The following is a 27,929-nucleotide window of genomic DNA, read 5'->3' as shown; positions in this document are numbered from 1 at the left end:
TGTCTGGGGATTGGTCCTGCTTTGGACAGGGGGTTGGACTAGATGATCTCCTGAGGTCCCTTCCAACCCTGATATTCTATGATCTTCCCTTGCAGCCCGGCTTGGCAGGGTGTGGGGAAGCAGCTGATGCACCTCCACCCAGAGGCAGCTGCATTTCACCGCTGTGCGGGGGGGTCGCTGTATCAACAGGTGTCCTGCCCCATCCCCGACCCCGAGGGGCTGCATACTGGGCTGGGATCCTGGTACCTGTGGCGTGAAAGGCACCATGATTAATCAGTGCCCCTGACCCCAGCGTCCAGGGGGTGGCTTAAGTAGTGCATGGGGGTGACAGAAGGGACGGGGGATGGTGACACAGGGCACGGAGGGGGGGCTCTAGAGGGGGTCCCCGGGGGAAACATCGCCTCCTTCTGTCCCCTGGGAGTCGTCACACAGGGTCCACTCCCAAGGGCTCGTCCTGCCCACTGGGGCTGGAGGGGGTTAGTTTCCGGACGGAATGTTTTCAGCGTTGCACCAAACCCGGCCCGGAAGTTCCACGTGGTTTGTGGGGAAACACGTGGCAGGCGGCAGGTTTGGTTTCAGCGACCAGTTGCGGATCGGCCACGCCCCCTTATCGATGGCCCCGCCCTCATATAGGCACCACCGCGTCCCGGGGTCTGGGGGCATGGACCTTTCATGGCTGCCGGACTCTAACGTCCGGTACCGGGACCGGTGCTTCTGGGACTCGCGGTACCGGAAGGTGGGGGCTGCTCCGGCTGAGTGGTTTGGGGGCTTATCCTGCTTCCGCGAGCAGCTGGAGGCGGAGCTGCGCCCGGGGGACCGGATCCTGGTGCTGGGTAAGTGAAACCCCCTGGGGAATCCCCCTCAGCCTCACCGGAGCCTGGTGCTGGGTTAGGGGCACCCTGGGCTCTTTCCCCCTACGGGGCTGGATCTTGGTGGTGGACTTGTGCTGGGGGTCCCCGCCTGGGATGACGTGTTTCCACTATCCAGCACTAGCAGTGTTTTCCCTAGGAATTGAAATGGGGGGGTTCAAATTTACAGGGCCGATGGGGGTGAGACCGTGAGGTGAAGGTGGGCTGTATGGCACCATAGTAAAAACTGAAAAAATGTTTGGCACCATAGTAAAAACTGAAAAAATGTTTTGTGACCATTTTATTAGATTTAACTTGTGTTTTAAAACCATCACACAAATTAAAGTTGGCTGCTCAAGCCTTCTATGAAGCACGACATCTACATCCTTCTTGGTTTCCTGTTATAATTTTGCACAACTCTGTTAATGAACTTCTTGAATGCAACGTGTTCATCTTTGGCTTCTCGTGTGTCTGGTACGTCCATTCCTTCAATTGATATGTGCATTAGTTCATTCACATGCTCAGGCAGAAGGTGACTTCTTTCAGAACACAAAATTCTATTAAATGGTGAAAAAGAACGCTCAACTGTAGCTGTTGTGACTGGGAGTAGCAAGAGATGAATTCCTACTTCTTTCATCCCAGGAAATATAGCATAAAGGTCCGGTCGAGCCACTAGGGATGATAAAAAGAAGTTGAAGTCAAATCTTCATTAATTCGTCGTATGATATTCCACTCTGTGTTCAAATTCTCTATTCTGACCTGAGCACATGGCAGCCCCGTTGCTGGTAGTGCCTCACTCCACTCAACTGTCAATGTTTTAGAAGACCGGGATCTGCAAAAGCTACGTAGAGGTTGAATAGAATCTTGAAGTCGCTGTTGTAGATTTTTTTTTTTTTAAGAATCAAGTCTGTGCTTTTTCAGTTGTCTTAACAAACACTTCTTGTCTTCTTCACTTAAGGCATTTATACTGAATCCTTCATTAGTCAACTTCTGGACTGAAACTTTGCTTCTTGCAGTACTTTTTCAATGGATATCTCTCTGATTGATCCAAATGGAGCTTCTATTGCTGGACAAAGATCTACTACTGTTGTAGCAGATGCCTGGATGGCATTGTTTAATGACCCAAGTGGTTTCAACAGTAGACTTACGAGAGAGAGAGAATGGCAATAGTCTCTCTGAACGTAGTAGCAAAAGTAATCCACCAGCCTCACTACTTAGATCCATCCCATCTTGGTAGATACTTTACTCCAGCCATTATTACTGGCTTTGGAATTTTAAGACAGCAGCCAAGGATTGCTCATGAGAAAGCCAGAGGGTTTTCCCAGGTTGGACTAATTTGAACTTCAGTCCCAGTGTATCGTCTATATTTTCCAATATAGAGTCTTTTTGGACTCTTGCTGAAAAAAGAATATAATGAAGACATTAAATGTATAGCTTTTTTTAAAATGTCTTTTGAAGAGTCTGCAGCTCATACTAGCACTAGTTGGAGTAGATGGCCTCTGCAGTGTGTATAGGAGAGATTAGGGTTACACTTTTCTCTGAGCAAAGCTTGTGCTCCACCATGTCTTCCAGAGAAGTTTGCAGCTCCATCAAATGCACAAGCAGCCATCTGTTTGGTGTCCAATTGACAAGCATTTAACTCTTCTAAGATGTGGGTTGTCACAGACGCAGCCAATGTGTCTTCTATAACTTGAACATCTAGAAATGCATCTACTGGCCTACCACTGACCTCAAGATAACGTACACAATGGCTTAATACTTGATGCCCATTTGCATCGGTGCATTCATCAGCTGTGTATGCAAATTTTTTGAATGTGGTGAGAGAATTCTTCACTTTTTCAATTGTTGAGTCTTTCACTGTTGTACCATATGCTTCTAACCAGTCAGTTGAGTTTCTTGCAGAAAGCTAGTGAGCATTTGCTGGTCTTGTTCGGAACCAGTGTTCAACTTGAGGATGAACAAGTGACAATGCACTTAACACTGGCCTTCAGTTTGTAGTGTGTGGTATCTCTTGCTTAAATAGAAAGCATGATGCCACAGCCATGTTTGTTCGCACGAACTGTGTTGTGTCTTCAGCATTCTTAATAGCCTCATTAACACTCACCGATGTTGTCCTTGCTCAGTGGAGACTCAGAGTTCAGAGATGCTTTCACATGAGTTCACCTCCCAGGTGGGGGGCAAGAAGGCACCTTGCTCGTTCCTCCAGCTGGTCACTGTTCGCTCTGGTCACTGTTGTCCGTTGTGCCACCGTTCACTCCATTGCTCTGTTGCCAATGGCCCTGCGCCGTCACCTTCTGCTGCCACCTGCCACCGTGACCTCTGCGAGTTGATTTCTTGAGGTTCCACCCAGCTCTCAGTGATTTCAGCTGAGCTCTCAGTGGGGGAACCTCGCTGCTAGTGCAGACTGGGCTGTCTCTTCCACAGAAACACTGTCCCACAGCTGGTCTAAGCACTTAGACCTGATTATCAGTGATTTCAGCTGTAGTGGTCACTTAACAGAACAAAAGACTATCTATGGAGCCTAATCAGCTCTGTCTTTAAACAGTGGAGAGGGGCAGGTCAAATAATACTTGTGACTCAGGCAGACCCTCAAGCAAAACACCTGTCCCCACCCTCTCTCTTGATGCCCTTAGCACAGGCTAAGTACAGTTCTACTGCCCTTTACTCATACAATAAGAATAACATTTCATTATCCCCCCACATTCAGGTGACTTGTAACCCAACCTCAGCCAAAATCTATCACTTGGGCAACACAGCTCTGTTTGCTGGATACCTAGGTAGATTAGGTGGGAATGTAAATACAATCTGGTCCTGAAGCCTTTCCCCCAAGCTTATCACTAGCTGTCAGGGAGAGCTCATTTAGACTTTGCTTACAAATCGTCATTTCAAATGACTAGGTTGGCCAACATCACCGAAATGAATGCACTGACATTGTCCTAAAAATTACAGCTGTATAAGGAAGCTAGTCTATGTTCATACTCTTCAAATCTATTCTACTTTTTCAGATACACACTTTATCATACACTGTCTATGCTTTTAAAGTGTGTATTAATGTTTCAATTTCAATTCAAATTTCCAAACAATCACTAAACTGGCAACACTGCATGTAAGTAGTTCACAAAACTGGGCGGGGGGGTGTTGGGGAAATTCAGGGGGGATGTAGGGAAATCCCTGGGCACTAGGATGCCTTCCCTCCCCCCCGCCCTGCACTTTCGGTTTATTGGAGGTTCTCCATAAACAAAACCCTGACGGTGCCTTCCTTCTCTGCGAAGGGTGCCTCCCTGAGTTGCGGTAACATTGGGGCTTATACTCTCGGTGAGCTGCAGCCTCCAGGGGCGCCTTGGGGGACTGGTCTGCCCTAGGAGAGGCTCCCTTAGTGGGGGACCTGGATCTATCTCTGTAGAGTGGATGTTCCTGGAGAGTGCTGCACCCTTGGACTGTGCTGGGCCCTGGGACTCAGACGTGGATAAAACATGGCTCAGACATGCCTGTGCCATGAGACTGAAGCATGTTTTAACCATGTCGGGCTCTGGCATGTCCCCGGGCCCCCGGCTGAGGAGCTGGATTGGTGTCATTGGGGCAGACACAGTGCGGCCAGCAGAGAACAGTGGTGACACGCTAGCCGTGCAGCTGATGCCCAGTGACAGGGCTGGGATGGAGACACCTGTACACTGAGGTAGTGCCTAGAGGCCCCAGCCCCACTGAGCTCGGTGCCGGGTGAAGTTAGACCTATCTTCCTGGGAAGTAGCCTTGAGAATCTGGCACTGGGGTAGCCTCATCTACCTGAGCCTGCTGGCAGTTAGGAAGGAAAGCTCTGAGACCCCTGACCTGCCCCCTCTCATCTCCAGGATTGTTATCTCTGGAGCCTAATGATGTGCTGAGTGTTAATGTTGTAAACTGTTTCATTGCTGATCATTGCAGTAGAGAAATCCAGTGGCTCTGGGATTGTAGGGGGAGCCTGAGCAGAGCATCATCCCTTTACCCCATGCACATCTCCACCCTGGGCTGAGCATGTCAAGGCGCGGAGGGGGAAGGTACTGGAGAGTGAGCAGCTGCTGTTGTCCGCGATAGGCGGCAGCTGCACCGAGGGGCTGGGGACACAAGATCAATGGCAGGTTTCATCTGGATTCCCTCCCAGCGGCTGTAGGGAAGGCCTGGGCTGTGTGTGGTGACCTGTGCCTGGGCCATGTGGGAAGGTTTCTTTGAGTTGGTGGTCCTTGAAGGTGGCCTTTCTGGGGCTGAGTGTTGCAGGATGGGCAGGGGAGAACGTGGATCGGTCTTTCCCTCGGTCTGGGGAAGTAACTGGCTGCTTCTGAGGGGGGTTGTAGTGAACTCAGTGAGGAGGCATAGTGGGGTCTGCACTTACCCGGAGAGGAGAGTGTCCCCTACTGACTCAAATGCACCTCCCACTCTGGTTAGCTGCTGAGAGCTGACCCCACTGCAGCCTGTTGGAAATTTCCCTGGTAAATTTATTAAGGTTTTACCACGACTCAGTTTCCACACAAGCATTCCTTTATTCGTCCAAAGGCCACTTGGCACTGGTTACATCCAAAATATCAACATAATCAGATTCACTCTTGTATTCTACCACCGGCAACATAAGAACGGCCATACTGGGTCAGACCAAAGGTCCATCCAGCCCAGTATCCTGTCTTCCAACAGTAGGTGATCCCAGGTGCCCCAGAGGGAATGAATAGAACAGGTAATCAAGTGATCCATCCCCTGTTGCCCATTTCCCAGCTTCTGACAAAAAGAGGCTACGGACGCCATCCCTGCCCATCCTGGCTAATAGCCGTTGATGGACCTATCCTCCATGGACTTATCGAGTTCTTTTTTGAACCCTGTTATAGTTTTCGCCTTCACAACATTATCTGGCAAGGAGTTCTACAGTTTGACTGTGCGTGTGTGAAGAAATACTTCCTTTTGTTTGTTTTTAAACCTGTTGCCTATTAATTTCATTTGGTGACCCCTAGTTCTTGTGTTATGAGAAGGAGTAAATAACACTTCCTTATTTACTTTCTCCACGTAATCGCTCCTCCTTCACCTGGAGAAATTCCTCACAAAACTCCCGTTAACCCCTCTGATACATACAATACAGTGATAAGCGTCCACCCAACTACTCCAACCAGGTCAGGCCCAGGAGACCTCTTCCCCCAGAGGGGCAAGGAAAAGCTCTGACTGCTCGAAAAGCTTGCTAACAAACAAGCGATGTCTTTGCTGGTGGTTGGACCTTGGCTAAGGGCAGTTGAAGCAGTTTAGGGCTGCACTCTGCTCGTCAAGGTTTTTCCCCTTCTCTCACTTTGCCATATTTTGTCCCTGACGACTGCACTAAGCATTTCTAACCAATTCATTCACTGCACCTGGTGCCCAATTAACCATGTTTTCTTAAAGGTTTGGGCTAAGCAACAGGACTAAATAGGGGAATGCTGCTATTCCAAAGGGTCCCTATGCGTTTAACACAAACAGTCCTTCTTTCTCACGATTTCTTTCTTTTTGGTCACATGCTTTGGGCCTGTCACTCATGCTAAGATCCAAACTCCATTTAAAACCATAGCTCACCTAGGGCTAATATGGCCTATGTTCCTACATGTCCTGAGATGGTGTGGGTGTGTTCTAACCCCCCCACTCCTCCCCCATCCCTGGGTTTTCCACAGCCCCTGCTCTGTCTGGCTAGTCAGTCCCTGATCTATGCTACAGGCCCCTTGCTGCCAGTGGGTGTCCGGAACGCCTGCAGGAGGGTGGTGTGGCTCCAAGTGTCGCCAAGGACATGCCGTGCCCAGCTCCGGCTCAGCCGCACCCGTTGCTGATGTCCATTGTTGGTGCCAGGCAGGTCCTGAGCCTGGCCACTGGCCTAGCAGGGCGAGTGAGTGGTTTGGGGCTAGTGCGGATCCTAGTCCCAGGGAGGAAGCTGTTTGTGGAGCAAAGGAGCTGTAAGATGCCAGCTCGGCTTTGTAGCTTATCCCTCCAAGGTGACGTCCATATGTGCCAGCCCACCCCTTATTCTCCTGTCCCCCCCAAGACTCAATGGGGGGAGCAGCCTGAGCACCCCATTCCATAGAGCTGCAGCCTGTGTGTGTACACCGTATCCGTCTGCGAGGCCATCGAGGGCCCCCTTATTCCAGGGTGACCTTGGCAGCAGGGGGTGCATTGGAGACCCCTGAATTTCTGCTGCAGAGGTAACCTCTAGAAAACTAGTACCTGCCGATTCCTCCTGAGCGCCACCAGGGGGCAGCATGGCCCTTTCAAGCAGCACTGAGGGTGCTGGACACTGCCTGCCTCTCACTTCCAGGCCCTGTTGCCGGCGAGTGCCGAGCTCGGGGTGGGGGAGGCCCTGGGCTGTTGGGGCTGCCCCTGTGAGCTGGCTTAGGGCCAGGGCAAAGCCCGCTGGGCTCACTGCAGCAGTGGGTCTGTTTGGGGCTCCAAGTCCTTCTGGGGGCTGCTCCGCAAACCCACCCTAGGGGGACCCACTGCTCTGCTGGGGGTGTCTGGGATTGTGATCCCTCTGCTGGTCTCCTTGTGCGGCGTGTCCTGCTCGGTCTCTGCCCCCTCTTCCCTGCCTCCCCTTGAGCATCTCTGGGGAAAACCCGCTGCTCTTTCCCAGCATGCTTTGCTAATGAGACTCCTGTCTGTTGCACCCAAGAGCTGTGGGGATGCCTGGGAGTTTCTGCCTGAGATCCCCAGCCGGGTCCCGGTGGGTGCTGTGCCTAGCCGGGCTTCACACTCACCCCTCTGTTCCCCTCTGAGGCCTCACTTCATCAGAAGAGCTCACGCTGCCCTCCTCCGCCTGCAGCAGGCCCAGGGCCCACAGGGAGAACTGAGGCAGAGAGGAAATGGGAGCAAACCCAGGAGTTTTGACTCCGCCCACGGCATGCGGGACAGGAACATCCATGGGAGGGAAGTTCACTGCTCTTGTGGCCCCCGGGTATTGTCACTGGGCTCGAGCTGCCGCACCTGTGCCTGGTGTGAGCGGGGCCTGGCAGCGGGGATCCGAGGACTCACTTAGCCCAAGCCAAGCTGGGATTGCTCTGCGGGGGCTGGGCTCCACCTGGGCTGCGTGGTGGGAGCTGTCTCCTGCTGCTGGCTAGGTCTGAGGTTACTCCAGGCAGGGCCGGGACTGATCAGCGCCTCTCCCTTGTGGGCTCTGTGCTCAAGGGAGGAATGGGGTTTTGCAGAGGCCCTGAAGCCCTGCATGAGGGATGGGTCTCCCCAGCCTAGGATCACTTACCCAGGGCTGGTCCCCAATCTGTCCTGTGGCCCCTCCACCCAGTGTGCTCCGGATCTGCTGCAGTTCCCACCATCTTCCTCCTCCCCCTCCGGGAGAGGTGTCCAGCACCACCCCTAGCAGCTGGGGGCTCGGACCTCCTCCAGGGTCCCTCTTCTCAGGCCACTGGAAATGTTGGCTCCCAGCTCACCCCACTTTAATCGTTCCCCCCCCTTTCTCTGCGGTGACAGGATGAAGGCCAGGGCCAGGCGCTCCCTTGGGGGCTTCTCCCTGCACTTTCTAGAGCCCTGGCGTTTGGAGCAGACCAGCGCCAGGCCGAGCTGCGAGGAAGTCCCTAGAGACACTCATCGGTCTGGCTTTATATGTGGCCGTCCCTCCCCCGCCACTCCAATGGGACGGACCAGGCAGAGCGTCCGAAACCTCCCCACCTTCCTGGGTGGTCAGGGTGGAAGATGGGGCTAAGGGCTTGCGACACTTCAGTGACTCTGCCCCTGTTTCCCCCCCCCCCCCCCCACCGGAAATGATACTGGCCTCCTTTGTGAAGGGCTTGGAGCTCTGCGGGTGCCAAGGGCAATGGAAGAGCAAAGTGCTGGTAAGGGTGAGCTCTGGGTTCCCATCCAGAGGCTTCTGTGCAGTACCAATCAAGGCATTTTCTGGTGGCGACTGAGGAACCGTCTCCCCTCCAAGTGGGAAGAATTCCTCCTGTGGCCCCTCCGAGTACGTCTACACGGCAGCGTGAGCCCAGGGTTTGAACTCTGGCTCAAGCCTAAGCCCCCTTCCGTTTACATGCAAATCGCACCAATCCAGGGTCCCAGGACCCCACGGGGGTGGAGGGTTTGTGCCTGACTCAAACTGGGGCCTGGGTTTCAAGCCCTATTTATTTATTTATTTTACAACGTAGATGCCGCCGCACTGAACTCGTGCTCTGGGGGTCTGCTAAAAAAATACCACGGGCCGGCCTTCTGTGTCCTCTGGAGAGTCAGGTTTGGACAGTAAAGTTTTCCCGCACTGCACCACGAACCAAGGGCTAAAGGGGGTGTGTTCTGGGAGGGTGCTGGGAAGTCTCAGTTGTGGGAGTTGGACTCAGGCCTGCAAAATGCAGTGTTGATGCTGGAGTCCCAGGTGGGGACCCAGGTTCAATCCTTCCTGACCTGGGGTTGCAAACGCATTTAGATGCTCAAGCCCAGGCTCTACTAGGTCGAGTTCTGCTAACCCTGGGCTTTGCACTGCAGTGTAGACAGGCCCGAAAGGGCTTTGACCGAGAGCATGGTCCTTGCTCGCGACAACCCGCTGCGAACTGTGGGCTTGGGGCCTGAGAACAGCCATGGAGGAGCCGGCCGGCACACGCTGCCTGCGTATCGCAGAGTTGCACGTCAGTTTATGCTACACGTCCCTCACCTTGGCCGGTGAATTTGCTGACAATCCGTGTGTGCCGACTGCATTGAGGGAGGGTATCCAGGGCTGTTGCCGGTGCCTTTTATTCTGGGCAATAACATCTTTGAAGATCCGTCTATACTGCAATGAAACAGCCGTGGCCAGCCCGTGCTGGCTGACTTGGCCTCACAGGGTTAGAAAATTGCCTCGTGGGGCCCCAGTGTCCACACTGCAGTTTTATAGCCCCACAGCCCCAGCCTGAGTCAGCTGACACGGGCCGGCTGCGGCTGTTTTATTGCGGTGTAGACAGACCCCGAGGGAACCAGCCTGGCCCGTATCTCACATCTAGACCGAACGCTCTGCTTCAGGGGGAGCTACGGAAGCTCAGCTGGCCTTTGGGGAGCTGAGAGGCGACTGCACCGTCACTAATGGGAGGAGAACGTTGGTGACCTGCAGTGCCTACGACGAGGATGCGCCATCGGGACGTCCAGTTCTCTGTGCTGGCTCAGGCAGAGCCCTGGAAGTGTTCTGTGGTGTCGGAGCCAGTTTCCAGCAGCCCTTGGCTTTGACTGGGGGTTGGTAGAGCTGCAGCTTCTCCTTCCAATTAAAGGGGGCCTCCTCATTCGTGAGGATCCAAGTGCCAGCAGCTCTTAAGTTGAAATGCGACGTCTGGCTGTGGCACAGCCGGTGGGGTTTGCGAGAGCCCCCGGCGCAATGTGCTACGACTGCTTCCAAATGGAGAAGCCAGCACCTCGGTATCCGGGACTTGCTCGAACACGGTACCGTCGCTGCCGTCCCCATAGCATGGTGGAGCCAGTGCACTGGTTTTGTTAGCATCTTCGGCTGTATGTTTTGCTAGCATCTTCGGAGGTAGCATAGTCACAGGGCCGCACACTCGTGTATTTACCCTCCTGTCACCCCTGTGAGGCCAGGCAGGGCTTTCATCCCCTTGTTGCAGTCTGGGAATTGAGACTGGGCCAAGAGCCAACGAGACGTCTGGAAGAGCAGGGTCTAGAACCCAGGTCTCCTAGGTTCCGGGCTGGTGCTCTGACCACTGGGCCAGCCGCCCTCATCCAGCCCAAGCTGCAGGTGGCGGAATGGAGGAAAAGTGGAACAGAAGATCGGTGCTGCCGTTCATGCAGGATGGCTGAGCACTAGAGAAATGACCCAGCAGTGGGGGTGACCTACTGACTAGCTGAGCGGCGACCCACCGAGCATCATGGCCCGGGTGCTGGGGATGCCTAGCAAGGGGGGGGTCTTTGCTGCTTGGCTGGGCAGTGCAGGAGGTGAGATCTGAGTGGGGGCAGCCATTGCAGGCTTGTGACTCAGGGATGTCTGGGGCAGCTGACTCCTGCAGTGAATGTCAAACTCTCCCACAACTGCCGTGGGCCGGGCGGAAGAGGGACGACTGATGTCCCAGCTTCCCAGCCACACCTGGTGGCGCTTGGGCCAGCTGTTGAGATGGGCACAAGGGCTCTGACCAGAACACGTCTCACCCAGCAAGGCCCCTCGCAAACAACGGGCGAGGGCTCTGAAGGGATTCGCTGGCTGATAACTGATCTGGGTGGAAACCTTGGCTTGATCCAGTTAACAGCAAGGAGCAGTTAGGACACCTGGACAAAAGGCTAAGAAGCCAGGGGGTCTTGGCCAACACAACGTCTGCTAATCCCGAGTACAAAGCACAGAGCCTGGAAGAGGAGGTTGGAACCCCCCAGATTTCCCTGGTGAAGGCAGTTGCGTGGCAGAGGGGGCGACCCGCATGGCGTGACAATGCACAGGGCGGGATGGTTGAATGTTTTTAAAGCCCGGCCCTGGCATCTGGGCATGAATTTCCAACGCATCCTTATTTTTCTAACCCCAGCACCTCGGAGCCCTGGTCACGCACCAAGACTCCGTGGCAATAGGAGCTGTACAAACGATGGTCCCTGCCCCCAAAGAGCTTTCGATTGAAGTAGAAGACGAGAGACGACGAGTGGACACGGATAGATGGGGGAGCACAAGGAAAGACTGAGACACACTAGTATCAGCAGCCTGGCTTTGGTCGGCACTTCCTAAGGCTAAGTGCTAACGTTAGCTAACCGGGGGGGGCGTAGCCCATGAGGGATGAGGGGGGGGAATTCTCCATCACTTGAAGCCTTTGCCCCAAGACCAGGTGTCTCTGTCTAGAAGAGATGGGTGGGTTGGGTGCGGGGAGCGCTGGGTGCACTCTATGGCCAGTCTCTCTGTGGGAGGGTGGCCGGAGGTGATTCCCTTCTGGCCTCGCTGTCCAATAGCAGGAGAGCACAGCCTCACCTAGGGTGGGGAACCTGGTCATTTTGGCCAATCCGTGCCTCTGTCTGGGGAATCAATGCACTGTTCACCCGTGGAACTCCTTGCCAGGGGATGTTGTGAAGGCCAACAGTAGAACTGGGTTCAAAAAACCTAGACAAGTTCATGGAGGATAAGCCCATCAATGGCTGCTAGCCAAGGTTCAGGGTTGTCCTCCAATGCTCGGGGCACCCCTAAACCTCTGACTGCCAGGAGGGGAAGACACGTTCTGTACAGTCCCCCTGCAGCTCTGATACTGGCTGTGGACGGAGATAGGAAGCAGGGCAAGATGGCCCATGTCTGACCCAGTGTGGCAGTTCCTGTTCTTATAAACATGCTCCCCGGGAGTGACATGGGGCATTTGTGTCTTGATTTGTAACGCCTCTGGGGGTGATGGCGGGGGCTGGACAATGCCCACTGCATCCGGCCTCTCTAGCCCAACCCCCTCGCTGTCCTGAGCATGGTTCTTCTCCCGCAAATTAACCAGATCCCCCAGCAGGCCACAAGGGAAGTCCTTCTGGGGGATTTAGCGGGGAGGAGAGGAGTCAAAGCTTCATTTAATTACACCTGGTGCTTTATCCATCTCTGATCTGGCTGCTGCTGCAGCTTTTAACCTGGTGCCTCCTTAATCCGGAGTTTTCCCTGAGTTTTCGAGCAGGTTCGGATTAACCGGGTCTAATCGCCTGATCCCCTAACAGGATCAATCTATGCGATCTGTGATTAATAGCAGCCAAATCCCCTCCCTCCCCCCCCCGGGGCTGAGGGCTGCTCAGGAAAGGTAGGAGGGGAGCCCACAGGTGTGGGGTGGGGGCTGGGGCCAAGCCTGGGGGTGGGGTTGAGTGTGCTAGGCCAGGCCCCATCCGGATAGGGAAGGGAGTGCCTCACCCGGTCTGGAGCAGGCGGGGAGGGGGGTTCTGCGGTGGGGAGACACCTGCCATGGCCTAGCTGCCACCCCTGCATGAGGCTTGGCTTGGGAGCTTCCCCAGCCCCTGGTCTGAGGGCACTTGGCCAAGGCTTGGCTGTCCCAGTTGCCTTTGCTGCAGGGCGGTGCCAGGCTCTCCCCCCTCAGCCTCCCATGTACCCCTGTGGGGCTGGCTGGGGAGCTCCCTTGGGAGCGTGGACAGCCCGTTCCCTTCCCTGCTCTGCCTCACATGCGCTAGAGATTCGCAGATGCTCCTTCCCCTCCCCCCATCGGTTAAGCCCTGCCAGATGGTGCCAGGCTGCAGTAATCTGCTCACTGGCCAGTGGCCCTCTGCATCCCAGCCGCATCCCTCCCGGGTGGGTTGGCTCCCCACACAGCTCAAGGGGCGGGCAGGGGGGCAGGAACGGGGAGCCTGGGAGGGGTGTAGGGACCCACCGACTGGCCGCACCCAGCACTGTGACTTGGCTGTCAGAGAAACCATGTAAAGACCTTGGCCGCTGGGGGGTGCCCCATCTCTGCACCCCCGCCTGGCATTGAGGGGGTGCGGGGCCACTGGGAGAGCTGCCCTGTGTCTGCACCCTAGACCAGTATGGGGGGGGAGGGAGCTGCATCGCTGGGGGGAGCTGCGCTGTGTCTGCACCCCAGCCTGGTATTGGGAGGGAGCAGTATGGTGCTGTGAGGAGAGTTGCCCTTAATGCCCTGCCCATGCCCCATCTCCCTGTGAGTAGCACACTCAGAACCCGTGTTACTAGTGCTGGTGTCTGAAGCCCAGGGCGTGGCAGGGACGGGCGAGTCCCTTCCATGTCACCAGAGGATCCAGCTCTGCTGTTTGTGCTGCCCCGAGTGCCCTCCTTGCCCCAGACCACTCTGACATGGGCTGGCCCCGGTAAATCCCAAACCGGAGTCTCCCACCTGCCTGACCCGGAGTGGGGCAGGGCAGAATCTTGCTCCCTCTTCCCTGGTTCTCCGGTGCTGGGTTCCTGGCCAAACCCCTCTAGTCCAGGGTGAAACTGGCCAGGCTGCCTGTGGAGAACAGAGTTCAGCAGGGCTGGGATCTGTGTACCCAGTTGCCATGTGGGATGGAGCAGTCTTTTGGCTCCTTTGCCCGGGCACACCTGCCCACGCGTGTGGGCGCACGGGAGAGGCGGCGCCCGGGCCTGCTGTCCCACGCACTGGAGAGGCGGCGGCGCCCATGACATTAAAATGGAATTTGCAAACTGCTCATTAAGTGCAGCTTTGTCTCTAAGTTAATACGACCCCACTGCACCCCTCCCCTCCCCGTCCCAGAACTGACTGCTCTTGGAGTCGCAAAGCAGAACTGGAGGAGACCAGCTGCTTCCCACTGGGGCTGGCCCCTCGGGTGCATTGCTGGTCTCCAGGCCTTAGTCAAGATTTAAGTTCTGGCCACTCTTTCCCTGTTCCTAGCCCTCGTCTGCATGAGACTAGCCAGGCCCATCCTGATGATGGGGAGGAGTGGGAGCCCCAGCTGAGGTTTGGGACACGGGAGGCCCCACGCTGGGCCTGAGGCTGTCCTTTTCATAGACCCAGCAGGCGGTCTGGATACGTGTGGCTTGCATGTGACTCCAGAGAGGACAATAGTGTAATGACGGCTGCAGAGCCAGCAGGGGGCACCCAGGCCTTTTTGGTGAGCCCCACAAAAATGGAGGTTACTACATTTGATATCCAGCTTCCCCTGTCAGGTTGGAAGCAGGTTGTTTGGGCCCACACCCCAGGCTGGGGCCCCGTCGGTCTGAGTGCTCTGTCTCTCCCGCAGCACGTTGCGGGGCGAGGAGGCAGGCCCAGAGCTTGCTGCAGAGAGGACCTTGTGTGCCAACTGCAGTGAAGGGAAATCACTGGGGTTTGCTGGGTTAGCTGTGACAACAGACAGTCAGACCAGACTCCACTGCGCTCCCCAGCTTACCTGGGGGGCAGGGAATATATGTTTATAGTCTCACCAATCTGGGGGGGTGGGGAGGCTGCTGGGAGGGGGCAGTGGGAATGTCTCAACCTCCCGTCCCCCACTGGACTTGATACTGTGTGTGACCAAGGCTTGAGCTCCTAGGTCAGCACCCCAGCAAATGGCAGCCCCTTTGCCTCCGGATCTGCCCCTGCATCCACTGACAGTGGGGAAAAGTGCATTAGCTGGATCTTGCTGCTAAAATGACTGGCACTAAAACAGTTCACACTGACATTTGAATAGTCTTCTGTAGGTTCCAGAGTTAACAGCCAACTGAGCTGGCTGGGACAGCTGGCTCCTACTCCCCAGCTGCGAAACACCCAGGGCTCTGCTTGGGGCCACAGAACCACCCGTGCGGTTCATGGACCCATCTGCGTTGGTTGGCTCTCACCTGGCCATCCTCCTTTTTGCAGGCTGTGGAAACAGCGCCCTGAGCTCCGACCTGTTCCAGCTTGGCTACACAGATGTCACCAGCATTGACTACTCTCCAGTGTGCATCGCAGGCATGCGAGCCCGCTACGCCCAGTGCCAGGGCCTGCAGTGGGTGGTGATGGACGCTCGGGACTTGGCCTTCGCAGACGGCACCTTCGACGTGGTTCTGGAGAAGGGCACGCTGGATTCCATGATGGTGGCGGAGACGGACCCCTGGAACGTGTCGCCCGAGACCACAGCGCTGCTGGACCAGGTGCTGAAGGAGGTGAGTGGGCAGGACTCTGAAGTCGTTAGAGGCTCTGATCCCCTTATGGCAGTCAGGACAGGGTAGGACCAGACTTGGGCCCAGCTGGGACGTGAACTCGTATCGCCGGTGCCGAGACCTTGACACCAGCTCGTGCAAGCATCTGGCGGTAATGGCTGGCCTCGGTGGGAACGGGCAATCAGGTGCCCTCGAAGGGCGAGGCCCTGTCTCCGGAGTGCGGCTCCGCCAGGCTTGCTGGGGAAGGCCCGGCTGTGAAGGGGCCCGTGCGTTAAAGCTTGCCAGGCGTGGTGGACGTGCCATGTGGATGTGTGACAAACCTGGGACTGAACATCCCTTCCACCCCCAGGAGAACGGCCCCGGCTGCCTGACTGCTCCAAAGCCAGGGGCAGAGTCGGCCCAGCCCTGGGCCCTTGTCCAGGTGGGAGCCAAGCGGCATTGGGGTCAGGTCGTGGCTCAAGTCTATGCTCTGATCTATAGGTCTGGGGGAGCTGCCTCTCCCCAAATCGGGGTGCTAGTGACTCCTCCCCATGCTCTCCATACGGAGCTCTTCTACCACCAGTGTCTCCCCAGACTCCGGGGCACATCCCAGCCATTTTCCCCCCCCCACCCGGGAACTGCTGAGCAGTGAGACACTGGAGTGAATGCAGTGTCCGTGGCTTGGCCCAGAGGCCACTGGTGATCTTGCTCTGCCCCGGGGCTGTGTCCTGAGGTTGGGGAGGGGAGATGCTCTTGCGTTCCTTGCTGGTCTTTCAGAGATGGCTGCTTTGGCAGGGCAGGGATGTTGGTCCACAAAACTGCCGGATGAGCATCTCTGAAGACAACACCAGGAAGGCAAAAGCATGTGGGGGGAACTGTGGGTCAAGATTGAGAGGCTTCAGCAGAGCTGGGAGCCCAGGGCTGGGAGGGCAGAGGGGGCTGCAGATTGGCACAGAGGGGCACCGGCGGAGCTGGGGAGGGGGGAGCCCAGGACTGGGATGGCAGAGGGGGCTGCAGATTGGGCCTGGGGCTGGGCATGGTCCCATGGCTGGGACTGGCTCCTTGGAAAGAGTTAACTCTGCAGTTTCAGGACTGTTAAGGGTGTGAAATTCCTCTTCCCTGTTCCTCCCCAGTACAATGACTCATCAGGGTTGCCATGGTGATGTGGCCGCAGAGCCTGTTGCCTGCAAATCGTTTCAGTGGCTCGCCCTTTGATGTTGGGTTTGGGCGAGTGCTGCCTGGGAAGCTGGCAGTGGCCATGGGGGCAGCAGTTCCTGCCTGGCTGTTGGTGCAGGTGATGAGAGCTTGGCTTCACGCTGCCTTGTGGGGGAGCAAGAGCTGGGGCGGGGGAAGCTCTCGTTGTGTGTCAGGGGAACTGCCTGCCAGGATGATGGAGCTGGCTGGGGAATCTCCTCCCAGGGAAGGTCTGGCATAGGGGGCATTGCACTGGGGCCCCGGACACCTGGATTCTCTTCCCACCTCGGCCCTGCTGTCTGACCCTGGGCAAGTCACTTCCCCTCCCACCCGTTGTCCAAGGAGGCTGTAAATTCTCTGGCTCAGGAATGGCCTCTCGCTGTCTGTCCAGCACCCAGCACCGTGGGTCCCTGCTCTGCTGGGACGTCTGCGTGTGTCACTGATCCACAGGGCTAGCGTGGCCTTTCCAGGAGGGCAGCCCATATGGCGCTAGGCCCTCGGCCAGCACTTCTTAGGAAAGTCAGCCCCACGGTCTCGCTACCCTGATCATGGAGGTTAGGTCCATCAATGGCTATTAGCCTGGATGGGCAGGAATGGTGTCCCTAGCCTCTGTTTGCCAAAAGCTGGGAATGGCAACAGGGGATGGACCACTTGATGATTACCTGTTCTGTTCATTCCCTCTGAAGCACCTGGCATTGACCACGGTCAGAAGACAGGATACTGGGCTAGATAGACCTTTGGCCTGACCAGTAGGGCCATTCTTAAGTTCTTATGATACTGGCGCACTGGCTAAAGCATTCCTGTGTCTCATTGTGCAGCAAGACTTTACTCCTTTGGCAACAATGCAAGGCGCAGATGTTCTGTCTCTTTGCAAAACGGCTTTTTCACAACACACCAAAATATTTATTATTCAGATGGAATACAGCGTGTAAGGTCCTGAGGTTAGGATGGAAAAGACGTGCATGTAAGCTTTGCCTTGCTGCAGCGTTACCTGCCTCTGTAGCCCAAAGCATCCAGCATCTCATCTTCCCCTCACCAGTAGCCAGTTCTTATACCCACTCCGAACACCTCCACCTTCTGTTTCCAGTTACTCAGGATGGGTCTGCATGTCCTGCTTCCCCGAGCTGCCGCTCCTTATAAGTTCCTGTCTGGTCCTTGGCTTTCCATTGACTCTCCCAGGCAATTCCATCCATGCCTTGACAGTCTCTGATCATTCATTGGAACCAACAACCCAGCCATGCCTCTTGCCTACCGAGATTAACTCTTTCAGCCCTACCAAGTTTCCAGATGGAGTGGGTAAAGCGGGGCGGTGTCTACACTACAGAGCCTATGTTGGCCTAGCCTCTAGGGTAGACCCAGTGTACGCTGACAGGAGTTTTTCTGCCCGTATAGGAACACCCCTTCCCTGAATGCCATTAGCTAATTCTTCTGTCGACATGGCTGCATCTTCACGGGTTGGGTTGGCATTGCAGCAGCGGTCAGGGCTGTGACTTTTTTTTCACTCCCCTGACCGACCTGGCTAGGCCATGCTTAAAGCTTTAAGTTTAGACCAAGCCTAAGTCTTACATTTTTTTTTTTTTTCCCCCTTAAAAAATGTCCCCCATGCTGTTGTAATGCAGACGATTCAGTGAAGGTCTGGGAGCCCCAGCCTTCCCCAACAGGGGATGGATCCGGCCTGGAATCGTCCCCTAGGGAAGGGCTGGGCCCTTTGATTGAGACCGCTGGAGCCAGACTGGCTAAAATGCTTGGAAGGCCTCTCCCTTGCCCTGGGGGTGGGATTGAGTGTGGTTCCTCCTGTTTTAACTGTGCCGCATTGCTCGGGGCGGGGGGTGATCATGGTCCTCTAGGCTGAGGGGATAGCAAGAGGGGTTGGGCCCTGAGCAACCCTGCCCCAGGCAGGGTCACTGCCATTGGGCCCCCTGGGTTCTTCCTCGTGAGTCAAGTGAACCTGGGGACTAGGCACAGAAACAGGAAGTATTAGAAGCCAGATCCCATCCCCACCCTGTTTGATTCCCGCACTTCGATCCTTAGTTGGGGACCCCCCTTGCAGAGGGAGATCTGCCTGGCTTGTTCTCCTGGTTGCCCGTGGAAACCCTTGTCAGTATTGACTGGGCAGTGGTGTTACCATGGGGACGGGTGATGCCTCCAGCCTATTATTAATTGGCGCTATGGGGAGATGTGGCTGCAACAGCAGGAAGCTGATTCAACTCACCAGGGTGGGGCACTGGGGATCACTGGCCCTGGTAGTGCTGCCCACGGGGATGGTAAGTTTCTTCCTCCTCCATCCCCCCTCACCCCTCCCCCCACCTGCTCTCATCCTCTGCTTGGCCTTTTACTTTCACTGGTTTCTCTCTCCCTGGGCTGGGTTCCTCCTGGGCCAGGCTCTCCCCCCTCCTACCTGTTCTGCTCCGGGATGTCTCGCTGCACCACGTCCAGGCCTGCTCCATGGGGCTACCTCCATGGGGAACTTGCTCAGGGCCCAGGGCTCCCCTGGGTGACTCACCCTGGACCAGAGGGGTTGGTAAAGAGCCTGGCTTTCTGCTCAGCTTGAAACAGCCCTGTGCTCTCTCCAACCTACCCCTGTCCTGGGGCTTTCCCCTGCTCTCCCCCCTGTAATCACTGCCTGGCTGTGGCTAACCATGTGGTGCGTGACATGGGGGGGAGGCCTGTGTCCCATCCCCCTTCCCCCCGCTGGCTCCCATGTGTCGTTCAGAAGGAGGGGAGCCAAGGGGGTGGGAGAGATGGGGTGACCCCTGCCTCCCCATGGAGCTCTAGGAGCGTGATGCTCCCTGCCCCACCTGCCCTAGAGGCAGCAGCAGTCACCTGCATGATGGCTGGGTGCGGGGAGGGAAGACTTGGGGCATCCCTGTTGCTAAGCAAAGGGGTGTTCCAGGGACACCACGTGGCCCCCTCGTCTACCCCCAGCCAGTTCTCTGATTGTGACGAGAGGATCCTGCAAACTCTGCCCACCCCACTGGGAATCATGGGAAGTGGGTGTGGGCAGGGAGTTGCTGGGAACAGGGGTCTCACCTAGCCCCTTTCCCTGGGGCAGGCTCTCTTGCTCCGGCCCAGTCTGGTCTGATTATCTCAAACCGTGGGGCTCCCTGGCCAGCCGGCTGCTTTAGCTTCTCCATTGGCCCTGAATAATCCCTTGCCCTCTGTGGTTTGCCCTTCACTTGCTGCTGACTGTTTCCCCATCAGCCCTGGGCCACTTGCCATGGGGCTGGGGCTGCCCCCTGGTGCTAGGGGCAGTGGGAGACATGCGGGCGATGGTCCCTGCTAGCTGAGGCGTGCTCTGATCTGTGCCCGTCTCTGCTCCCACTCTCATCCTGGCTGGCGGTGATTGCTGGCTTCCCAGCCAGGCCTGGGTGGAGGTTGGGGCTGGTGGTGCTGCCTGCAGCTGTCAGTCGACCAAGTTAAGCTCTTGTAACCTTCACTCCGACCTCCGGCCCCGTGGGGCTCTGAATTCCCTGCAGCCTCTCTGGCTTAGACCTAGGCGAAGCAGCGTTCGAGGTGGGGTGGCTGGAGACGCGGGCTTTGTGCACCCTGCTCTGGGACAGGACGGCTCTGGGGTGGGGGCAGAGCTGGGCTTAGCAGCATAGGGGGCATCTCCCTGCAGCGGTGTAGGGAGAACCAGTCCCCTCAGCTCCTGCCCGGGAGCTCTGGGCGTGCTCCGCCCCCAATCCCATTGGCCCTTTTACAGCCATGTCCGACTGCAAACTCCTCCCCGATTCACACCCCCTGCCCTAACTCTCTTGCCCTAGTGAAGGGGCTTAGTGCTGGAGGGCAGCAGGCAGGGCTGGCGTGGCGCTGTCAGTGCATGAGAGGAAGGAGCCGAATTCCTCTGCTCCTCTCCCCAGCCTGTTGGATTTGTGGACACTAAGTACTGGCCAGGGGGCGCTGCCCTCCCTCTAGGCAGACCCCATGCGGTAGGGCCGCTGGTACTGCTGTGCCTGGACTGATGACCTGGAAACCCGTATTATGCCAACCGCCGCTTGATTCTGAGCAGCATCTCTCTCATGAATGTCCAACTGGCAGTTCCAATCCTCTTAGGGAGCAGCGCTGGGCTCTCGCTGTAACGAGATTACGGGCGGCCGCCCCAGCCCTTCCTAGCGAACATGGGGGATGTGTGCATGTGCACATCCACACGGCACCCTGGTGCTGCGTGAACACACATGGCGACGGCTGCAGGGGGAGCGCAGACCTGCACAGGTGTGACTTGGCAGGCTGTGTATGAAACACGTCAGCACACACACCCGTGAACATGTACAGACCCCGGTGCTCACCAGGGCATGTGGAGTTTCATGCCTCCCCTGCCTGTGCACAGGGGCTCTTGTGCCCTTCACCCCATACTCCTCTCCAAGGCAGTGCCTTCCCTCTTTGCATTCTCATTGCTGAAGCCACCTGGCTAGTGGCAGATCTGTGGACCCTGGGTCCTGCATTCGGAGCCCAGGGTGCGTGAGGGTCCCCGGGGCACCAGCTCCCCGCTGGGTGGGGGGAGTGGTAGGAAGGGACAGACACCAAACGAGAGAAGAATTGGCAGAGCTGGGTGTGTGGGGAGCCCAGAGCTGGAATAGCCATGGGGCTGTGGGTAGAGATTATGGGGCACTGGGACCCAGGGCTGGAAGAGGGGGCTCTGGGTTGGGATTGGGGAGCAGAGGCAGTGCTGGGGGAGGACGGCTCATGTAGCTGGAGCGCCCAGCGGCCCCTGTGAGTTGTGCTAGGGAGTGATCACATCCTGCTGTGCTAGTAGGGGACGGCGAGGGAGCCTGGGGGCCTCTTGGAAGCAGATGCTGCTTCTCCTGCCCATCTCCCCAGAGCCGCTACTGGTGGATAAAGTTCTGTGAAGCCGTCTCTTAGCAACAGCCATTAGTCCTCTCTTAACTGGAGATTTCACAGCAGGAGACGGATCCCACCTGGTGTGTGATGGGCCCAGACCCTTCCTTCCCCAGCCAGCCTGCTCTCAGCAGGGACCCCCCACCCCTCCCTCCTGCCCCCCCAGGCACCTCTGGGTAGTGAGGAAACAGCCTTAGCAGCCTGACGGGGGGAGATTTTGGCCTGGTGCTGGGAGCCCACTATAATGACTTTTGCACCAGACCGCAGCTCTGTCCATGTTCATGGTGCTGCTGGATTTTAACAGGGAAAGCGCAGGCGCCCAGGTCCCCAAAGGTATTTAGGCACCAAACTCCCACGGATTTCAGTGCGAGTTTGGTGCTTAAATACATTGGGGAATCTGGGCCAGACGTTTCCTGCCCCTCTTGGAGGCAGACGATCAGACTAGCCAGGCCCCTGGGCTGATCGAGTCTGGCGGTTGCCGTGTAACTCACTGGACGCTGACCCGCTGTGGGGCCCAGAGGCCTGGGAAGGACCTTCTGAAGAGAGGAGGGCCCACTGGTGAGCGTGTTGTGTCCCCTTCTGCCCGCTCCACAGAGGAGCTGAGCCTGTTCCAGCCCCAGTGGGGCAGCAGCTCTTGCTCTCAGCTCCGGAGGCGCCCGGGCAAGTGGGCCAGGCTGGCGGGTGTCGCTCTATCAGCAGTGGAGGAGCTGGAGATTGGGGCTTGTAGCCTTGACTCCATGGTAGCTCCCACTGCAGCTGAATGGTTCCTCCTGTGTCTTTAGGCAGGCTGCCTCTCAGCACCTCTCGCCTTCCCTTGGTTGTCGCTGCTCTGTCAGCAGTGCCTGAGCCCCAGCTGGGGGCCCCCCATGCTCTGTAGCCCTGCCCCGTGCTGAGCGCTTGGCTGTCCCAGCAGTGGCCTGACATCCCTCCAGCCCTTGTTGGATGTGGGCGGACAGAAGATGTTCTGCAAATTTCCTCTTCCTTTGCTCTTCTCTCTCCCCAGCTGCCTCTCTCTCCCCCCCTCCCTCAATTCATCCCAGCACTCACCCAGTTATACCCCATTTCCCCACTGTGGATTCCCAGCTGTGGCCCCTCTCATCACGGATACATCCTTTCACCCGCTCCCTATCCCATCCCAGCCCCTCTGATCACGCAGGTCTGCGTGCTCGGCCTTGGACTGACTTCCACTCCTCCCTGCTTGGCAGTTCACCAGCCTGGGCAGGGGGGCTGCTTTTCCCACCCTCTGGAGGTGCTGCTTCCCGCTCAGGGGGGACCCCGGCTCCCTGCGCTGACCCCTGGTGGCCGTAAACCCTCCGGGCCAGCTTACCACCTCCTGTGATTGAGTGATTGGCCCCAGCTGGCTGTGCTGGGGGAGCTGCTGAGGACAGGCCACTGCCAGGCGGGCTGGTGCATCCTCAATGTTTTTCAGGCTACTAACCCCCTTTCATTGCCACAGAGCAGGAATTGGGGGATGGGGGTGGAACCAGGCTGGTGGCAGTGACCAGCAGCACCCAGACCTGCCTCAGAAACTCTGCCCCATGCAGATTGGGGCTTTCACAGTTCCATTTCCATCCTCTGCTGAGCAGAATTAGGTGGGGCGTGTCTGGGGAGCAGGGGTCCCAGGTGTGGCTTAAGGGGCAGATTCTCCTAGCCCCATGCCCTGGCGCTGGGTCGGAGTTGGTTCTGGGGGCGTGGTCACACTGGCTCTCAGGCAGTCCAGGTCCTGCTGGCTGAGCATGACTGTTTGCCGGCCGGGTGAGGTCAGAAGCGGCTGGCTCCTGGCACTCCAGCCCTTCTGCAAAACAGGAACCCTTCCGGGCTGTTCACGTGGTGAGGGCATAGGGACTGGCAGGCCCAGCTGTCCCTGGGCAGGGAAATGGAGGCGCAAGGGCTGTGATTAGCTCTTCCGTTGTCTGGTTATTCTCCCCAGCTCCGTGGGTGCAGGCCCAGGTGGCTTATGGGGCTTGGTCAGCTCTGGTTCCCAGCTCCTGGGCCGTGTCCTGGGTTTGCCCCAGTTGGGCCCCTCACCCTGGCCGCGTTCTGGATGGCGCACGCCTTGCTAGGCCAGGCTCCCTGCTCAGGGCTCCCAGTGCCTGGAGAAGGGACATTCCCTGTGGAGGGACGTGGTCTATGCAGCCACCCCAGGCTCCCGAGGAATGAGAATCCCGGCTCCAGCTCTCTTGGAGAAGGCAGTGAAGGCTACGTGGGGTCCTGCTGAGTCCCTGGAGCTGCCCCGTGCGGCGCTGAGCATGAGTCAAAGGGCACGGCCCTCCGGTCGCCAGTGCAGAGAATTGAGCTCAGGCCCCTGAGCCTGCTCCAGCCTAGTTCTGAGCCCGTGCAGCTCTCCTGAGGGGCCTGACTTCAATGCATGCACCATCCCTTGCCTCCTGTTACCCACCGCTGGAATCTGGGCTTTCTGCCCTCCATCCAAGGGGGATTGGTGTGGAGGGGGTGGGAGTTGGTCACTGCAGCTCATGTATCCGTGATCTTCCAGAGCCCTAGCTCTGTGCACAGACTCCTTTCCCGCACTGAGTGCCCCAGACCCTGCCCCTTGGGGTAGGCGTTCGGGCCTTTCTGCTTCTGGGGCCCATCTAGGGCAGGTAATTTAAACATCCTATTGCCCCATCCCCCTCCCCAGCTGCTGGGACGAGAAGCGGGAGGGTGGGGCTCTTGCCTGATCACTCTGTGTGTGTGATCTGCTGCCTTGTATGGGTGGGGCTGGCCCCCAGCATCTGCCCCTCGCTGCCCAACTCTCTGCACTGGGACTTTTCATGGCCCATCTCACCCAGGGAAGGAGGAGCAGACTGCTGGGTGCAGGCTGGCCAGGGAAGCAGTGTCTCCCTGTAGCATCCTGTCTGTGTCCCGGGTGTTAGGTTATGGACTCTCTCTCTGCTGAGAGGTGATGGGGGCTCTCGCCACTTGCCTTAGTTGTGAGGCTGGTAGCCCCAGAGAGGGGCCTCCCATCCATAGAGAGAGAACCTCATTCAGGAGTGAGGGGCTGGGTCCCTGCTGGGGGCTGGGTCTCTGGGCATCAGCTAGGGGCAGCTGCTTACACTGAAGGGGAGGATGCAGAAATAACCTCCCTCTGCCCCATGTGGGTAGCAAAGGGCAGGGCTTGTGTGCCCCATCAACCCCCAGCCATGCAGCCTGGCCCCCTCTCTTGGCCCAGCGGAGGGGACCCTCTGGGAGGGGGGCTGATGTCTGTTTAAGCCTTTGAGGTTCAGAGCGCTGGCCAAGTGTAGAGCGGGGGCTCCAGGCTTTCCCGGGGGCATTGCTGGGGGCAGTGCCTGGGCCCATGGGCCAGAGTGCTAGGGAAGGCCACTGTGGCTGAGCGAGCGGGACCAGAGTGCTCACTTGTGTTGCTAGAGCCAATGGCTGTGCTGGCCAGTAGCACCTGTCCCGGGTTTCAGGGTATCTGCACCAGTATTCCCCTCTGCCCCCACCCTCCTTGGTCTTCTCCAGGAATTCCCAGCCACGTCTCGGGTCTCCAGTCGTCAGCTGTCTCTGGACCTGTGTTCCCAGGCAGGGACTTGTGTTCCACTCCCTTCTGAGCGGGGGACAGGGGTTTATGGCTGCACAGCTCCGTGCCCTACGCTGCCATGTCCCCAGCAAGCCGCTCCGCCTAAAGGCCAATCCCTGGGCTTCCTTCCTCTCCCAGGGCTCTGAGCAGTGTGTTGCCAGCAGTTACAAGTTACCCCCGGCTCTTCTGAACAAACACCTTTATTCTTACGGTAAAAACCTCCTAAAACCAATGAAAGTGCTTCGCCGTGGGCTGACGCTTGGGCGAGGTCACCCATCTGTCTTATGGGGCCCTGGTAAGTCAAAATCTCCCCAACCCTTCCAGAGAGGATGGGGCTCCCCGGGGACAAAAGGTCTCTGTCCGTTTGCTGAATCAAAACGAAGCCCTTGAGTCAGTTTAAATGCAGCCTATTTATCTCCTAAGCTCTTTCCTTGTCTGTTGCTCTGTGGAGACCCAGTCTGAACCACTGTCCGGGGTGGGGGGGGAAGGAAAGGATCTCTCTGCAGGTGTTTATAACCTGAGTGATTCACCTTAATCATCCCCATCTGTTTTTCGTTCCTGGAGGAGCTGTGGGAACCCTGCCCCTGGAGTTGCATGCGGTTCCTGGCCCCCAGTGGTACATCAACTTCATAGCACATGGTCCCCAAAGCTATTGCATGTGGTTGCAAAATCTGCCACAGCACCGACCTGGGAAGCCCAGGGCTGGCCCTTCTGCCCTACGATGCTGTGACCATCCCAGGTGGGCCCTGGTTAGCTCTATCTCCCAGGGCTCAACCTCGGCCTCCTCCCTCTCTGCTCAGAGGATACCCAGCTGCTGCATTTTCCGGACTAATAGCCCCTGCGTTGCCTGTGGCACCAGCTCTGGATTCCTCTCTGCGTCAAACGATGGACAAATGGTGTCCGCGGGAGATACCGTCCCCTGTATTGCTTTTACCCTGCCACAGAGCTCCCACCCTGCCCTGCGTGAGCGGTCCATCCCCTGCCCACCTGCTGCAGAGCCCCCTCCCCACCCCCAGCATTCGGCAAGGACTGCAGCAGCAGCAGCTCCCTGGCTCTGTAGCCCTTTGGCTAAGGGTGAGTCATGGGAGATGAAGGGCGGTCGGTCCCCACCTGTCAGGGGCCCAGGCAGCCGAGTGCAGGGGAGTTCCCGGCTCTGCGCTGTGCCCTCCCCATCAGGCTGCACTGGGAGTAGCTGTGTGGCAGAGTGCAGGGAGGCCGCCAACGCTGGCTGCTCATACCAAGCAGTGCCGTTAGCATGCTGAGCACGCCGGCGCTGGCCGTAAATGCCTTTGACATTGGATAAAGCCAAGCAAGAAAATTGATGTTCTTTTCCATCCTATTAGCAAGAGCTTAGTTCCAGTGAGGAGAAAATGATGATTAAAAGGGTCAAGTCCTCTCTGCTTCAAACACCCCGTACCTTGGACACTGTGTTTTCTAGCGCAGCTCAGGAATGTTCTGGCGGGGCAAGCACAGCGGGAGGCTGGGATGGGGGCAAACAACCGCTTGGGGGGGGGGGGGGAGCGTGGATCCTGGGGCTGTTGCCTTGTGGGGGGAGGAGTGGCGGCATGGGGTCCTGCTGCCCGTGGGGGTGGGGTAGCTCTACCCTCGTCTGTGCTGGGCATGCACAAGAGTCCTGAGAAAAGACAAAGGAGATCTCCCCCCCACCCGGTCGGAGCAGTTGCACCTGGGGCCCCTAGCGGGCTGCAGCTGGCTTCCTCGTTTGGGGGCTCTGGGAGCTGCAGCCCCAAGCCTGGCCAAGGCTCTTGCTGCATCTTCTCTGCTGTTGGATAAAATCATCATCCCTGCAGTGAGCCTTTCCCGGGTGAGCAGGGAGGGGGTCGGGCCCCTGGAGGGGTGCAGGGCAGGTGGAGGAGGCCAAGCATGGTCTCTCGGCAGCAAGAGGAGCCAGCTGATGGCAACGAATGCCAGCTCCGGCAGCAGGGAGTAGGCAGCAGAAGGCGGCCAGGGACAGTGCAGGCTGGAATCTGCTAGATCCCGTAACATCCCCCCACCTCCTTTCGGGGTGGGGGCCGGCCGCTGCTTCACCCTTTGCTGCCCAGCTGCGCTCTGCTGCCGGTGGGGTGGAGGAAATTCTTTCCTGACCCCTGTGGTGAGCAGCAGATACCCTGACACTGGGGATCAGCTCCCCTCTCCCTGCATAGCCTGAGATCTGTAGCAAGATGGGAGGTGACCCCTTTTCTGCACACTCCTGGAGCAGCCGCTGGGTTGGAGGGATGCACGGGCGGAGAGGGGCGGGGAAGGGTTCCCTGGATTTGGAGAGGTTCCTGCCCGGGAGGGGAACCTGGCAGAGTGCAGGGGGGGCCTTGACCTTGTCCCCTTTAACCTTTTCCTCACAGGTCAGCAGAGTCTTGCAGCCGGGAGGCCGTTTCATCTCCATCACCTTCGCCCAGCCGCACTTCCGCAAGCGCCACTACGCCCAGCCCGCCTACGGCTGGTCCCTGCGCCACTCCACCTACGGCACTGACTTCCACTACTTCCTCTACGTCATGTGCAAGGGCCAGGAGCTGTCCCCTGCCGACCTGGCGCTGGGGCGGAGACTCCACGAGCTGCCCTGCCCCGCCTGCCCGCCCAGCTTCCTCCAGGCCTCGGACAGCGAGGATTATCTCCGTGCTATTGAGCTGTGAGCGGGAAGGGCCTGCCACCCTTGTAGCAGCAAGGAGTTCTCCAGCCGACATGGGGACCTAAGCCAACCAGTGCCAGCTGCAGCTGCCAGTCCCAGATTCATGGGGCTGGGTGACAGCGGGCTCCTCTAATCCAGTGCCTTGCCTGTGGCTGGCAACAGGAGCCCAGCCCGTCCTGCCCGGCACCTGGGCGCTGTGAGACCAAAGGGAACAGTGCTTTGCAGCCAGTTCAATAAAGTCGGTTTCTCTCTAGTCCCCCAGCCCAGCCCCTCATCCTGGTGCTGTCAATTTCAAGGCTTCTGTACATGGGTATGTTCCCAAGGGCCACCTTGTCCCAGGACCCCTGACAATCTCCCCCCCCCCCCAAAAATGAAGGTCTGGCCTGTGCGGGGGAGGGATAGCTCAGTGGTTTGAGCATTGGCCTGCTAAACCCA

At 57.6% G+C, this 27,929-nt stretch overlaps 1 protein-coding gene across 1 annotated transcript; it reads left to right on the top strand.

The window, feature by feature from the left end:
* Positions 1 to 661: 661 nt before the first annotated feature.
* EEF1AKMT4 (EEF1A lysine methyltransferase 4) lies at positions 662 to 27,787 on the top strand. Its single transcript, XM_065411235.1, has 3 exons — positions 662 to 833; positions 15,044 to 15,327; positions 27,211 to 27,787. The coding sequence occupies exons 1-3, from the start codon at positions 662 to 664 to the stop codon at positions 27,496 to 27,498; spliced, it is 744 nt and encodes a 247-aa protein (XP_065267307.1). The 3' UTR covers positions 27,499 to 27,787.
* The last annotated feature ends 142 nt before the right edge of the window (positions 27,788 to 27,929 follow it).

Source organism: Emys orbicularis, chromosome 9 (genome assembly GCF_028017835.1).
Source record: "Emys orbicularis isolate rEmyOrb1 chromosome 9, rEmyOrb1.hap1, whole genome shotgun sequence".
NCBI lineage: Eukaryota > Metazoa > Chordata > Testudines > Emydidae > Emys > Emys orbicularis.
This window is presented reverse-complemented; position numbering and strand designations above follow the sequence as displayed.

Bases quoted from the DNA above. Each gene is read 5' to 3' on its own strand.
- EEF1AKMT4 (XM_065411235.1), top strand. From the start codon at position 662: ATGGACCTTTCATGGCTGCCGGACTCTAACGTCCGGTACCGGGACCGG. The intron at 834-15,043 runs GTAAGTGAAACC...TCCTTTTTGCAG, and splicing joins GGACCGGATCCTGGTGCTGG to GCTGTGGAAACAGCGCCCTG. The intron at 15,328-27,210 runs GTGAGTGGGCAG...TTTTCCTCACAG, and splicing joins TGGACCAGGTGCTGAAGGAG to GTCAGCAGAGTCTTGCAGCC.